The 15023-nt window shown below is 41.3% G+C and overlaps 1 protein-coding gene across 2 annotated transcripts in view; it reads right to left on the bottom strand.

Moving 5' to 3' along the window:
- The window catches only part of Atxn3 (ataxin 3), a 38642-nt gene extending 30227 nt beyond the window's left edge, over positions 1-8415 (bottom strand). For both annotated transcript variants that reach the window (XM_047540488.1, XM_047540489.1), the window contains exon 1: positions 8347-8415. In XM_047540488.1, coding sequence (XP_047396444.1) covers positions 8347-8370 — 24 coding nt within the window. In that variant the 5' untranslated portion in view covers positions 8371-8415. The remainder of the gene's footprint in view (positions 1-8346) is intronic.
- Between the last annotated feature and the right edge of the window lie 6608 nt (positions 8416-15023).

Raw genomic sequence — 15023 nt, 5'->3', positions numbered from 1 at the left:
AGGGCCTTGTGCTTACGAGGCAAGCACACTACCAACTGAGCTATCTCCCCAGCCCCTCATTAACTTTTTAATATAGTTGAACCAAACCTCTTATTTAGCCAAACCTAATTGATATATGTATTATTTATCAACATTTATTTTACAGTTTTACCATTAATAAAACTATAATTATTTAGTTATCTGATCAAAAACTTGAGTTTAGTAAACAAACATCAACTATCAAATCTCATATTTTACCAAAATCTACTCTTTAAAAACATTTAGAATATCTAATTTTCAGTACTTAAATTCACCTTTGGAGATTACATAGCAAATGATGAAGGCTGAAAGGGAGCTGTAATCACTAGAACATTTATACTTTTAATCTCTACTGAATCTAAATGCTTGTCCTTGAATTTCAGATTTCAAGAATTGGTAAAGGGGCTGGGGATATACCTCAGTTGGTTGAGTGCTTGCCTTGCAAGCATAAGGCCCTGGGTTCAAATCCCCAGCACCGCAAAAAAAAAAAAAAAAAAAAAAAAAAAAAAAATTGGTAAAGGTGTGGGCTGGGGTTGTGGTTCAGTGGAAGAGCGCTTGCCTACCATGTGTGAGGCACTGGGTTCAATTCTCAGCACCACATATAAATAAATAAAATAAAGGTCCATTGACAACTAAAAAATATTTTTTTTTAAATTGGTAAAGGTGAGAAAAATTCTGTACCATGTTAAGCTTGTAGCATTAGAACTGAGGTTCTCTTCAGGAAATACTGCAAATGATGTACACAATTATGGAGAGTGCAATGAGCAGAACTGTCCCACAATGACCCTGAAAGTGCACTCCTAGACAAGCCAGCAAGGACAATATGCAAGCCAGGAAAAGAATGGGGACTTGTGGGAGGATAAGACTTAGGTTTGCCTCTCCATGTGACAATGGCAGATGGGAGAACATTTTCTGCTGCTAACTCTGGTCTCCTGAACTGTCTTTCCCCAAGAAGGTCTACTCCTTAAGTCAGGCAGTCTGACATGCAATTTGTTCTGAACTACATTACATGGTAGATGGTGACCTCAAAGAGCACCTCTTAGGGCTGGGGACTTAGCTCAGTTGGTAGAGTGCTTGCCTAACAAGCACAAGACCCTGGGTTCAATCCCCAGCACTGGGGGGAAAAAAAAAAAAAAGCACCTCTTTGCAAGATACAAAATTGTCCTGATGGATACATTTTGTAAGAACAAAAATGTAGTTGCTGAAAAAGATACAGGGCATACATATGAACAGAGCAGAAAGACAGCACTGAGGCATCTAAGATGAGACTGCAATCAGTTTATCTTCATAGTCTGGTAAGGGAGAGTGAGTTGGAGCAGAGAGGTAACTCTCAAGTCACAGGCACAAATGGTGACAGACTTCTTTGTATCTACCTCTTTTTTCCTTCTACTGTGTCTCTGCTGCCTCGATCAAGTCCCACCAAATAATGTAGTGTGAAGTGAAGGGACATGCAGATGTTCTACTACTACTGGGGGACGGAGGTAAAAAAAGACAAATAAGCATCTCACGAGAAGAGAGCCAGATGGTTAAAAATTCACAAAAGGGTCCTCAACTTCAGTGGTCATCAGGGAAAAACATACTGAAATCACAGCATGTTACTACTACACACTTTCTCAAACAGCTACAGTGGTGGAGAGGTTAGAGACACAAAATCTTTCTCAAGCTAAGGGGAGTGTAAATTAGTATAACCACTTTGGAAAACTCTTTAGAGTATCTGCTAAAGTTTAAATATCTATACCCTGTGACTAGCATTTCTTTTTTTTTTTTTTTTTTTTTTTTTTTTTTTTTTTTTTTTGCGGTGCTGGGGATCGAACTCAGGGCCTTGTGCTTGAGAGGCAAGCACTCTACCGACTGAGCTATCTCCCCAGCCCTGTGACTAGCATTTCTGATACTAGCTACTTTACACAAACACGTTCTTCAAAAGCATGTATAAGAGTGTTCATAAAGCACTATTTGTAATGGTTCCCAAACTGGAGACTATCTGAATGGATAACTGACATGAAAGAATAAATCATGTTATATTCCAAAGAAATACTCTATAACAATGAGAATGAATTAATTATAACTAACTATAACAACATGGATAAATTTCTCATACAATTTTTTTAAAAAAAGAAAACTGAGGGCTAGGACTGTGGCTCCGTGGCACAGCATTTGCCTAGCATGTGTGAGGCACTGGGTTCGATCCTTAGCACCACATAAAAACATAAAAATAAAGGCATTCTGTTGATACACAACTACAAAATAAAATTTATTAAAAAAAAGAAAAAGAAAATCGGGCTGGGGTATAGCTCAGTGGTACAGCACTTGCCTAGCATGTGCAAGGTCCTGGGTTTGATGCCCAGCACTGCAAAAACCAAACCAAACCACACCAAACCAAACCCAGATACAGAAAGGAGTACATGCTGTATGACTCCATTTACAAAAGCTCAAAACAGGCGAAACTTATTGGTTGTAATTAGAATTGGTGGGAGAAAGTGTTCCGGAGAAGAGGCCTTCAGGATGTAGGTACATCTCCTCTACTTACCCACGTGTTGTTTACATGTATGTTCATGTTGTGAGGGTTCAATGGGCTGTACTCATGACTTGTGTGTTCTTACACCTGTTAACAAGAGCTACCTAATATGGTAACCAGACATTGGATCTTCTGTTTTTTTTTTTGTTGTTGTTGTTTTGTTTTGCGATGCTGGGGATTGAACCCAGGTGAAGCCTTGTGCATGCAAGGCGAGTACTCTACCAACTGAGCTATATCCCCAGCCAGACACTGGATCTTCTGGAAACGGGTAAATGCAAATTTTCTGTGCTGCTCTTATGATACATGCCTCAAGTTGGGGTTCACATATTATGATCACCATATTTAATATATCAAAATAGTGACATCCAGATGGTTGATAAAACATCTGTCAAAACATAGCTTTCAATTATAAAAATTAAGCACTTATAAAAATTAACTTTTAAAATGAAAGACTGTCCAAGTAAAACTATAATGCTGTAGGAAATATCAAGCTCTGTATTTGTAATACAATTTAATGGAAGAAAAGAACATTTTTTTTCCTTTTGCCTACTGGAGCCTGAACCCAGGACCTTGTGTATGCTCCACCACGGAGCTACATCCCCACCCCTTTTTATTATTTGAGACAGGGTCTCTCTAAGTTGCCTAGGATGGTCTTGAACTTATGATCCTGAGTCTCCCCAGCATCTGGGATTACAGGTGTGCTCCACTACACCTGGCTTAATCAGTCCAAATTTAAGAAGCACTTTGTCACAAGATAGATTAAATTCTACATGGGGGGAGAAAAAGCATGTTAATGACCCTACCTGAAATTATCCACTTTCCTACTCTGCCTCCACCTTCGAACTACCCCCAGCTACCTCTTTCTAATCAAGTACTTACCCAGGCAGAACAGAAGCTCATTTTTCTATTTAATGTTCAGTGTATTGAAATTCTGTGATTTTCAGGCCCAGATTTTATTTTGTTGGGCTCCAGGATGAACAAACTGCACCTCTGGGTCTACCAAGATATTTTCTAATACCATGAAAGGAAACTGCAACCAAATCACTACCCCCAGTCTTGAGGACCAATCTGAAGCAAGTTCAAATCCCCAGAGACACCATTAGCTACTACAGAAACCAGGAACAACCCTAAGGGTGCTCTGAGGAATGGGCTAGCAGGGGCATGCAATCTCTAGTTTGCCAAGGGACAAATGGGTTGGAATGGGAGAGGTCACTATCCCTCAAGTCAGAGTCACCATGGTGAGAGACCTCGTGGTGTTCTCCCACCTCAGTGTTTTTGCTGTGTCAGTGCTGGGGACTGAACCCAAGGCTTCAAGCATACTAGGTCGCTCTACCACTGAGCTACACTCTCCCAATCCTCTCCCATTCCTTAGCATGAGGTCCAGAAAGCACAGGGATCTGAGCAAAAGCACTGGCTAGTTCTTCTGTAGCACTGTCAGACTCCCAGGTAGCTTCTAAGAACTACTGCCTCTGAAGTAGACGCTTTGTACCCTTATGTTATGGAAGGGACTGGAGCACAATAGTAAGTACCTTGTCCAGGATCATTCAGGCACCACCTGGCAGAGCTGGGGTTCAAACCCAGGTAGGAGTTTCAAAGTCTGGGCTATTACCACTTTCTCAAGCTACTTACTTGGAATTTGGCTTTTCCTCAATCCTAAATATCCTAAAGACAGCTAAGAGTCAGCAAGCACAGAAGGGCATAATGGATGTCACAAAGTCAACATCCAGCATCTTTTCATGGTTCTCATTCCCATTTCACACTACATTAAAAGTACCAATTCAGATGACACAGTGACTACACCAAGAGCAGCTGGCAACATAAGTGGTAACAAAAATGATAGAAAGCATCTAGCCAGGTGCAGTGGCACAACCCTGTAATCCCAGTTGCTCAGGAGGCTGAGGCAGGAGGATCATGAGTGCACCCAGCCTCAGCAACTCAGCAAGACCCTGTCTCTAATAAAATATAAAAAAGGGCTAGGGATGTGGCAAGGTGGTTAAGTGCCCTTACAGGGCGGGGGTGAGGGGGAGACAGAAAGCAAGCGCCAGAGAAAGAACTAAAAAACCCCACAAAACCAGCAGTTATTGGTCATTTAGTACAGGGTTTAAGTTAAGGTTTGGCAAATTTTAGCTTTGGGGCCAAATTCAACCTGCTCCAGGAGCTAAGAATAGTTCTTATATTTTTAGACAGTTGGGAAACACACACACACACACACACACACACACACACAAAAAAAAAAAAAAAAAAATATATATATATATATATATATATATATATATGATAGAAGCTGGGCATGGTGGAATACTCTTGTAATCCCAGTGGCTCAGGAGGCTAAGACAGGAGGATCTCAAGTTTGAAGTCAGCCTCAGCAACTTAGTGAGACCCTGTCTTTAAATAGAGCACAAAAATAAGGGGTTAAGTGCCCCTAGGTTCAATCCCTAGTATAAAATATATATATACATATATGTATATATGTGTGTGTGTGCGTGTGTGTGAGATAGAGACATATATAGTCAGCAAAACTTTAACTACAGAGAAGTTTAAATAGCACCGCATACATCTTAGATGCTCGAGGAACTGTTTTTTGCTTGTTTGTTTTGCTAGTTTTTGAGATGGGGGTCTCCCTATGTGCCTCGGCTGGCCTCAAACGACCCTTCTGTCTCAGCCTCCAGAGTAGGTGGGACTAAGGCACATATCACTGTGTCCAGCTAAGGAACTCTTGCAATCCATTCAAATATCTATTATCTCAGACAGCAGAGATCTATCAGTGAACATCGGCTTTCACATTCTAACTTAGTAAGGGTACTCAATGTAGAAAACAGGAAAACCAAAGTTCCAGGAAGACAGGTTGCAAGGCTCTCTGCAGGCAGAGATCCCTACCTACACTGGGTTTTTTTTTTTTTTTTTCTTTTTCAGAGCCAAAGTTGGGTCTCTGGCTCGAGGGTTAAAAATGTGTTGTGGAAGGGAAGAGAATACTCTGAAAAATGGTACATTAAGCTCAAACATTCTCAGAATGGACTGAGTACCTGATTAACAATGGCCCAATGGTTACAGGTACATTCTCTTGAAATATGACAGAACTTTAATTTGTTAAGTGTCTTTACTTGCTAGGGACATGTAAATTGATGATAAAGATAAATGTATTCCTGAAGTGGTTTGTTTTTGGCACCAGTGATTGAACCCAGGGACACTTAACCACCGAGCCACATCCCCAACCCTCTTTTATATTTTATGTGAGACAGGGCCTCACTGAGTTGATGAGGCTGGGTTGGAACTTGCAATCCTCTTGCCTCAGCCTCCCCAGTGGAGTCGCTGGGATTACAAGCATGTGCTACCACGCCCAGCAGGAAGTGTTTTTAGTCTATACACATGCTGAAAACTCAGATGACGCTTTTGGGTGTGTAGATTTTCATCAGGCTAGTGTTCAACAACTTCTTTTTATTTTTCCTGCAGTGCTGGGATGGAACCCAGGGCCTCCCATTCCCACATGCTAGGTGAGCACTCTACCTCGGAGCTACATTCCCAGCCCTTTTTTAAAAATTTTATTTTGAGGGCTGGGGTTGTGGCTCAGTGCTAATGTGCTTGCCCAGCAAGTGTGAGACACTGGGTTCGATTCTCAGCACCGCATGCATATGAATAAAGAAAATAAAGGTCCATCAACAACTAAAAAATATATTTTTTTAAAAAAGTCTCCTGTCTAAAAAAGAAAAAAATATTTTGAGACAGGGTCTCATTAAACTGCCTCATTGGCCTCAAACTTTCCATCCTCCTGCCTCAGTCTCTTAAATAGCTGGATTACGGGCATGCAGGCTCATCAAGTTCAGGTTCAGTCCTTCCTGAAATCAATCCAAATGAAGTAACAATATTATTAAAAACACATCATGTGGGGGCGGGGATGTAGCTCAGTTGGTAGAGTGCTTGCCCTGCAAGCACAAGGCCTTGGGTTCAAATCCCCAGCACCACAAAAAAAAAAAAAAAAAAAAAGAAACATCAATGTAAGAAGCTGCATGAGGTGGCACACCAGCTTGAGAGATGAGGCAGGCAGGAGGATTGCTAAGTTCTAGGTTAGCCTCAGTATCTTAGGAAGGCCCTAAGTAACTTAGTGAGACCCTGTCTTTAAAAATAATAAATAAAAAGGGTTGGGGATGTAGCTTTGTGGCAAAAGCGCCTCTGGGTTCAATCCTCACTACTTCCAACAAACATTGTATGAGTCTCACCAAGCAGAAAACGTCCAAAGTCACTGATGCTGAAACATGTTGTTCTATGCCAAAGCCTTTGAAAATTAATTATAAAAATATGTACATGCAAGAGCACCATGGCACACACATGTAAATCCAGGCTAAGGCAGGAGGACTGCATGTTGCAAGTCAATCTGGACAATTCAGTGAGACCACATCTCAAAAATAAACAATAAGAAGGGCAGGGATGTAATTCAGTGTGTTTGTGGGCTCAAAAACACACAGACACACACAACATGCATGGTTCTCAATCTACTACTAATTCTTTCTTGCCCAAAATTAATAAATCACTCCAATTCAAAAGATTAGTGCTAACTGTAGTGCCGAGTCCTTCCATCCCCACACATAAAAATCAGTCTGTTCCAGTTTCAAAACATTCTTAAATATTTTCTAAAAATTCTGAAATTTTTTTTTTTTTTTTTTTTTTTTTTTTTTTTTGCGGTACTGGGGATTGAACCCAGGGCCTCGTGCTCTCAAGGTAAGCACTCTACCAACTGAGCTATCTCCCCAGCCCTGAAATAGTTTCTAAAAAGCATTGTACTTAACAATTTACCACTACAGATTTATGCCATGTTTTTTCTGCCGTTGCTTTGACAGTCATGCATGTATGCGTGAATTTTTACATGTCTTGGATGAATGATCACTAACAGGTACTTAATAAAACAAAAAAACCTTTGCTCCTACTAAATAATAGCCTCATTAGCAGTCCTTTCCAAACATGAAACTATTATGAAACAAGATATCATATGCCAAAATTGTCCGGAGGAAGGTTTCGCTCACACCCAAATAGATTGATAATTGTATATGAGAAAAGATCAGTTTCTCAGGATGCCACAGACATTATCTTCAAGTGTGTGGCCACTGGAGAATTAAGGTGAGAACAAGGCTAGGCAGATCACAACAAAATTATTTCAGTTCACACCTAATACTTAAAACCAAAGCTGGTCTCCCGATCCGGAAAGATGGAACACCAAAAGAAACCAAACCCAAACATTCCGTAATAAAAACTCTTGTGACGACTTCCCTACTGCACTTCCTAAGTGTCAGGCCCTACAATGGGCGAGCCGAGGTCCCCGCCCTCGGAAGGCTCACGAACCTGCTGCAGGACACGAATTAGACCCCGAAGATCTAAGTGCATGGGGGAGGATTCCATTGTAGAACCGAAGAGCCCAGGGAAGGGAAAGTTCATTCTGCCAAGGGTGGGCTGGTGGAGTTGGAAAGGGTCCAGCGAGGTGACTAGCCAGACCCCAGGAGAGCTGGGGGAGACAAGGAATCCTCCAAAAAGGCTACGGAAAGTGGCGGAGAATCGCCAAAGCCAGCCCGCCCGGCGGCGCCCGCGGCCCGGCCCGGCCCTCGTTCTCTCCCGGCTCCCGGAGCGGGTGCCGCAGGGGCGCAGGGTGCCGTGGGGGCGTGGGGGACGCTCCCCAACCCGGGCCGAGCAGGCAGGCGGCACCCCTCGTTCGGCAAGGTCGGGATCGGGTGCCGCGGGCCCCACCCAGCACTCCGGCAGACCGCGAAACCGCACCCCACGACCGCCACCGCGCCGCGGACAGGTTCCCACCGAACGCGGACACTCACTTTCTCGTGGAAGATGGACTCCATGTTTATTTGTCTGGAGCCAACGGCCCCCGCGCCGAACCAGCCCCCTCCAGCTCCGCCCCCGACCCCACCCCTCCGTCCGCCCCGCCCCCGGTCCTGGCCACGTGCCTCGGGCAGACCAATCATCCCCGAGGATGCGAGTCACGTGGAACGAAGAACTAGTAATATCCCGGGCGGCAAACGCCCGAGACACGTGACCTTGGTAGCGCACTCGGATCTCTTGCTATCTGAGGGTGCTGCAGCGCCACCTGCAGTATGGAGGATCTTCTGCGCCTCCCACCCATTGCTATGGATTTGGTTTCTAGGGGTCTAGATGAGGACCACCCAGCAGGATTCTATGTTCCTTTTGTTTTCCGCTTTACTTTGCACTTTCTACTTATCATATTTGCATGTAATTAATATTTTCTTCCTCCTCCATTACTGAAATCCTTATTAAAGCATCATCACTTCCCCCAATACTTAGCACCAGTGTAAAATAATGCTTCGTATTTACTAAGCTTACTACAAAGTAGGCGTCCTACCAAGTGCTTTGCATATAACATTTAATACAGCATACTTCGATGTGGGTGTTGTTGTTATTCCTCAAATACACGTGAGGAAATAGGCATGGAGAGGTTAAGAAGGCATAATGTCCAAGGTTAGATAGTCAGTTTGGAAGGAAAAGGAAACGCAGGCGAGCAACTCAGGGACCAGGCAAAGAGATTCACGTGCAGGAAGTTTATTTGTCAGTTAGTACTCAAAAAGGTGAGAGAAGGCAGGGAAAATCTAACTCTGGGGTTATTTTATAGGGCTATTTTGCGTAGGCCTGCATGAGTTGTCCATGGGAAGCTTTGCGGTGGGTCATTCCTATGAGTTGCCTGTGTGAAGCCTTGCAGTTTAGCTATTCCTAGTAACTGCTTGTGTCAAGCCTTGCTGTGGGCATTTAGAAGGACAAAGAGTTATTTTAGCTAGGTTGTTTAAGTGGTGAGGGGAACAGGAGCTATCTGCTAACTTTTGTTTCTCTGCAAGCAACTCTCTTAGGGCAGGGAAGTAAAGCTTATTTTATAAAATGACAGTAAGGGTTTAACATGGTTACAGAGATGTCAAGCTTTGGATCTAATATAGTTGCCTTGCCAGGATGAAAATCTAGGCATCTTGTTACCTGGGTGGGTGTTCTGACCCTGAAGAGGATGCATTAATTGGTGGAAATGTAATAGTGCCCCACTTTATGCTTTGAAAATAGCCCTTGCTGCTCTGCAACTAATTTTTTAAATGAACATGTTTCTTTTTCTTCCTCTCTCCCTACCCTTCCTTAATCTCTCTCCCTCCCTAATCTCAGGGGAAACAATTACCTTTCTTCCCCATTTTAAGCAGATTCCTCTGTCCTTGAGTACACACCCACCTTAGGAATGAAGTAATTCAAACTTTGGGGATGGTACCAGAAGATCTCAGAAATGACCATCTTTCAAATTAACAAGTGAATTACAACTCCAACAGAGCAGTGGAATGTAACCTTTGAATCATGTCTCTAAAAGCCCCGGGTTCCTGCTGATGGGCAAAAGAATCATAGTCTCTGGGACCTGAGTCCCCTGTGTTTCTCCCTTGCTATCAAAGCAATAAACCTTTTTCCTTTTTCTCAAAACCGTGTCCTTGTTATTGGATTGGCATCAGGGACAAGGGCTGAGCTTTGGGTAATAGAAATGAAAAGTTCAGTGAAGTGTGGGGGAGGGGAAGGGGGCAGGTGATGATGTTTACAGCATAAGGTAGTTGCAGACTTTTCACCATGAAACCAAATTAGTGTATATTCTGTGTGTGTGTGTGTGTGTGTGTGTGTTTTACTGGAGATTAAACCTAGGGGTGCTCTACCACTGAGCTCTATATAGTCCCAGCCCTTTTTATTTTTTGAGACGGGGTCTCCTTACATTGTCTAGAATTTGGCAATCCTTTTGTCTCAGTCTCCTGAGTATCTGGAATTACAGGCATGTGCCACTATATGCAGGCTCAACTGCTGGGTTTCTGCCTTAGGTAGCCACTTGGCAGGAGTGATATTTATGAAGATCACCAGAGGCAGAGAACCATCTTGGGTAAAGAAGATAGAGATTTCAATTTAGAGATAAGAAATTTAAAGATCTATGAGACACTCAAGTACGGTTGTTGAGTAGTGGTTAGATATCACGTCTGCAGCTCAGGATGCTAGTTTGAGCTGTAAGATGAAGAGTTGTTGATAGAAAACAGATAACTGAAAACTTAAGAGTGAATAATATCATCCTAGACAAAGGAAGAGATTGAAAAGAGGATTTAGAGTTGAACCCTAGGGTAGAGAAGTAATAGCAGTCTAGAGGATCTTCTGCACCTCCCACCCTTGTGTGGAAAAGTAGGAGAGTGTAATATTATGAAAACCCTGGGAAGAAAATGCTTCCAGGACCAGTCAGTATTAATTGCTGCCAAGAAGTCAAGCCACATAAGGACTTCCAAGAGATCACTAAATTTTGTTGCTATGGAGACCATTTTGGTGAGTGCAAGTTCAAGAGGAGGAAAAGGAACAGTGGGAGACAAGGGTATGGAGACAGCCAGTAACCAGGTGCTGGAGGGGAGGATCTGGTTACCATTTATTGAATATCTCTGTATGCACAGCCCACAGTCTCATCAAGTTAAAAAAAATGCAAACCACATTTTCTGGTATTCTTTTAAAGATATAGTTGATGTCTTTCAAATGAATAAACAAAGCCAGGAGTCTTTGTATATTCAGGCTATTACAATAAAACACCTTAGATTGGGTAATTTACCAAGAGACTATTATTACTCACAGTTCCAGAGACTGGGAAGTCCAAGGTCAAGGCTCCAGCCTTGATATGGTGTCTGGTGAGGGCCTGTTTCCTCACTCACTGATGGTGACTTCTGTGTCTTCCCATGGCAGAAGTGCAAAGGGGACAAACGCTTTCACAGGCTTTCTTTTACCATCATTAACCCTATTCATGAGGCTCTGCCTAGTCATCTCTCCAAAGACCCACCTCTTAATGCACTAACACTCTGGGGGTGAGATTTCAGCATATGAACTTAGGAGGGACACATTCTCCAACTCTCCGGGAACCATTTTTTATTCCTTTCCCACAGTTCAGGTTCTGCATATCCACTTCCGACTGCACCCCCCATCCCTCAGCCCCATTCTTCCTTTCTACTGTTTACTTTAAGCATTCTGTCTCTTGCGTCATCCAGTCCCAGGAACTCTGAACTCATCTTCTGATTGCAGTCTCAATATGTTCAATATATAGCGCTGTCAGTGACTTTTCAAAAAAATGCAAATCTCACCAGTTTTTCTTTATTGAACAGAACGTTTCTATGTATCAAGCTGTTTTAGTTGACTCTTTCGTTGCTGTAACCAAAAGACCTGACAAGAACAATTAGAGATGTAAGAGTTTATTTGGGGGATCATGGTTTCAGAGGTCTCTGTCCACCTTAAGCTGGCTCCATTCTCGGGGCTCAAGGTGAGGCTGAACATCATGGTGGAGGAAAGTGGCTTAGGACATCACCAGGAAGCAGAAAGTCTTCATTCATTACCTACAAAATATATACCCAAAGGCAGGAGGCCCCAATGACCCACCTTCTCCAACCACCCTACCTGGCTACAGTTACCATCCTGTTAATCCCTATCAGGGTGTTAACTCACTGTTAGGTTAAGATTCTCATAACCCAATCATTCACCTCTACACTTTCTTGCGTTGTTTCACACATGAGCTTGGGGGGAAATCTTATATCTAAACCCTACCCAAACACTGGGACTATAATCATGAAAAAGACAAACAATCCCACCTTCATAGAACTTCCATTGGGAGGGATTCTTACATAATTACATAAATCCTTTTTATTTTATTTTATTTTTTTGCATTAAAATTCCTCAGTGGTTTCCCACTACCTTTTTGTTGCCACCATAAAGAACTGTGATCTGGGTCAACCATCTATTTATCTCCCCAAATGCCTTCTGCTTCAGTCATTCCAGCTTCTTCCCTTGACTTCTGGAAAGTTCACTGGAGAAAAGTCCTTTGTGCTACCACTATACCTTCTGCTGCCTGTGTTAAAACACCCACTATCCCATCCTCCAACTGCAAAAGAAAAAAACACCCACTACACCCTACAACTGATAAGATTTCATATGCTCCTAAACTATCAGCTTTTGAGAGCCAAAGAAATCTTGCTCATTATGTGCAGAGGATTGGTACAGAATAGTGAATAAATGCATGAATTTTTGATTGGCACACAAAAAAAAATCAAAGTAATTCAGTAGGAGAGAGATGTTACTGAGCCAGAATAGGCCAAATGGACGCACTTCTGAAAGACTTCCTATGTCACCTTGGACAACTCGACATTCCTGATATACTTCATTGAAATTTTATGTCAAGTGAGATTGCAAAAGATGTTTCCATTGTCTTAAATACTGTACTGATTAAATTCAAACTGATGAGGTCTGTTACCCAAAACCAAATAGTCTGACAGAATTTCAAATGTTTGGCATTTTAAAAATGATAATGTGTGTTCATTTAAGTGTTCTGAGTTCTGACAAGAACCACCGGAAACTAGGAAATATTGTTTTATTAAAATCTTATTTCTTCTGAAACCAGTCTTTCTTAAAACAAATTGATGAATTTTGGTTTCCAAGAAGAGGTAGTTGGATTGACAATATATTTTAATCAATATATTAAATAACTGAATAGAGTAAATCAATAACTGAATCAAGAGAGAATGTGGGCTGGGGAGATAGCTCAGCTGGTAGAGTGCTTGCCTCGCAAGCACAAGGCCCTGAGTTTGATCCCCAGTACTGCAAAAAAAAAAAAAAAAAAAAAAAAAAAAAGAGAGAGAATGTAATTTACACAAATTTAATTATACAAATGTTGGCATTAACAATTTATGTTTCACAAGAAACATACACAACAGCATTGTGTCAACACCATAAATCTTTCAAAGTCAAAGATTTAGGGCTATAGTACTGGCAATAAGGTATATATGCTAGAAACAAACCAAAGAAAACTGAAGAAATACAACCTAATGTTCCACACTGTGGTATTTATTATTTTTCCCTTTCCAAAAGTATTATGTCCCTAATACATACATTTTTGGGGCATTTAACCCACGGGCCCTTAACCACTGAGACACATCCCCAGCCCTTTTTTGTGTTTTAATTATAGACAGGATCTTGCTTAGGGCCTCACTAAGTTGCTAAGACTGGATTTGAACTCTTCATTCTCCTGCCTCAGTCTCCTGAACTGCTGAGATTACAGGCATGTGCCACTCTGCCCAGATCCTAATACATACTTGATTGCTTATTTTTAAAACGTTATTCATTAACACACTTTCATATACTGAAGGCAGAGGAACATTTTTAAAAATATTTTTTAGATGTTGATAGACCTTTATTTTATTCATTTATTTATATGTGGTGCTGAGAATCGAACCCAGTGCCTCATACATGCTAGGCAAGTGCTCTACCACTGAGCCACAATCCCAGCCTGCAGAGGAACATTTTTAAGAGAAATTTTATTTCTCTTATGTTCTTTTTGAATCTTCCCAGCAATCAGTACCACAACAGGTTATTTCTGTTGTATTTTTTCATTTTTCATTCTGTGGTGCCAGGGATCAAACTCAGGACCTTGCGTGTTCTAGGCAAGTACTGGACTCCAGCTCGAGGTTATGTGGGTTTTTTTTTTTTTTTTTTTTGAGGGCAGGTGAGTCTTTACAGTTTTATTGATATATAACTGTAATACTCTATTGGTACATGATTAAAGTATACAAAGTAAACCACAATGAAATATCACCTCATACCTGTTAAAATGGTTATTATTTTTTCAAATACTCAAAAACTTAGAACTGCCATATGATTAAGCAATCCCTCCTATGAATATTTATCCAAAGGAACTAAAATTAGGATCTTAAAGAGATATAGAAAGTCCATGTTCATTGTTACTTGTATTCTCTGTAGCCAAAATGTAGAAACAACCTAAATAGTCACTGATGGATAAATGTAATATAAGGACCATGTGGCTGTTCCTATAATGGAATATTATTCAGCCTTAAAAAAGAAGGGAATCCTGTTATACACAACAGCATAAATGAACTTGAAGACATTATTCTAAGTTAAATAAGCCAGTCGCAGAAGGAGAGATACCGCATGATTCTACTTGTATGAACTATCTGAAACAGACCCCTAGAATCAGGTGGAATGGTGGTTACTAGGCACTGGGGGTGGAGGAGGGAAAATGGGAAGATGCTGACCAATGGCATAAATTTTCAGTTATACAAGATAAATGCTAGACATCTGCTTTACAACCTTGTGCTTATATTAATAATACTATATGGAACATTTAAAATTTTAGGGTTGGGGTGTACCTCAGTGGTAGATCACTTACTTGGTGCTGGGTCTGATCCCCAGCCCCAGTAAATAAATAAATAAATAAATAAATAAATAAGATAAAAATTAGTTGATTTGGTAGGTTTCACATTGAGTTCTAAAAAATAAAAAGGCGGAGGTCTCTACACTTATGTGGTTTAAAGTTTGTTGAGGAATAAAGTGGGGTAAGTGTACAGTATAATAAACTTGACATACACACACACTAAATATTACTAATACATATATACTCCTGTAAAACATCATCACATTCAAGAAAAACAAACACATCCAGAAGTTT

Source organism: Sciurus carolinensis, chromosome 2, assembly GCF_902686445.1.
Source record: "Sciurus carolinensis chromosome 2, mSciCar1.2, whole genome shotgun sequence".
NCBI lineage: Eukaryota > Metazoa > Chordata > Mammalia > Rodentia > Sciuridae > Sciurus > Sciurus carolinensis.
This window is presented reverse-complemented; position numbering and strand designations above follow the sequence as displayed.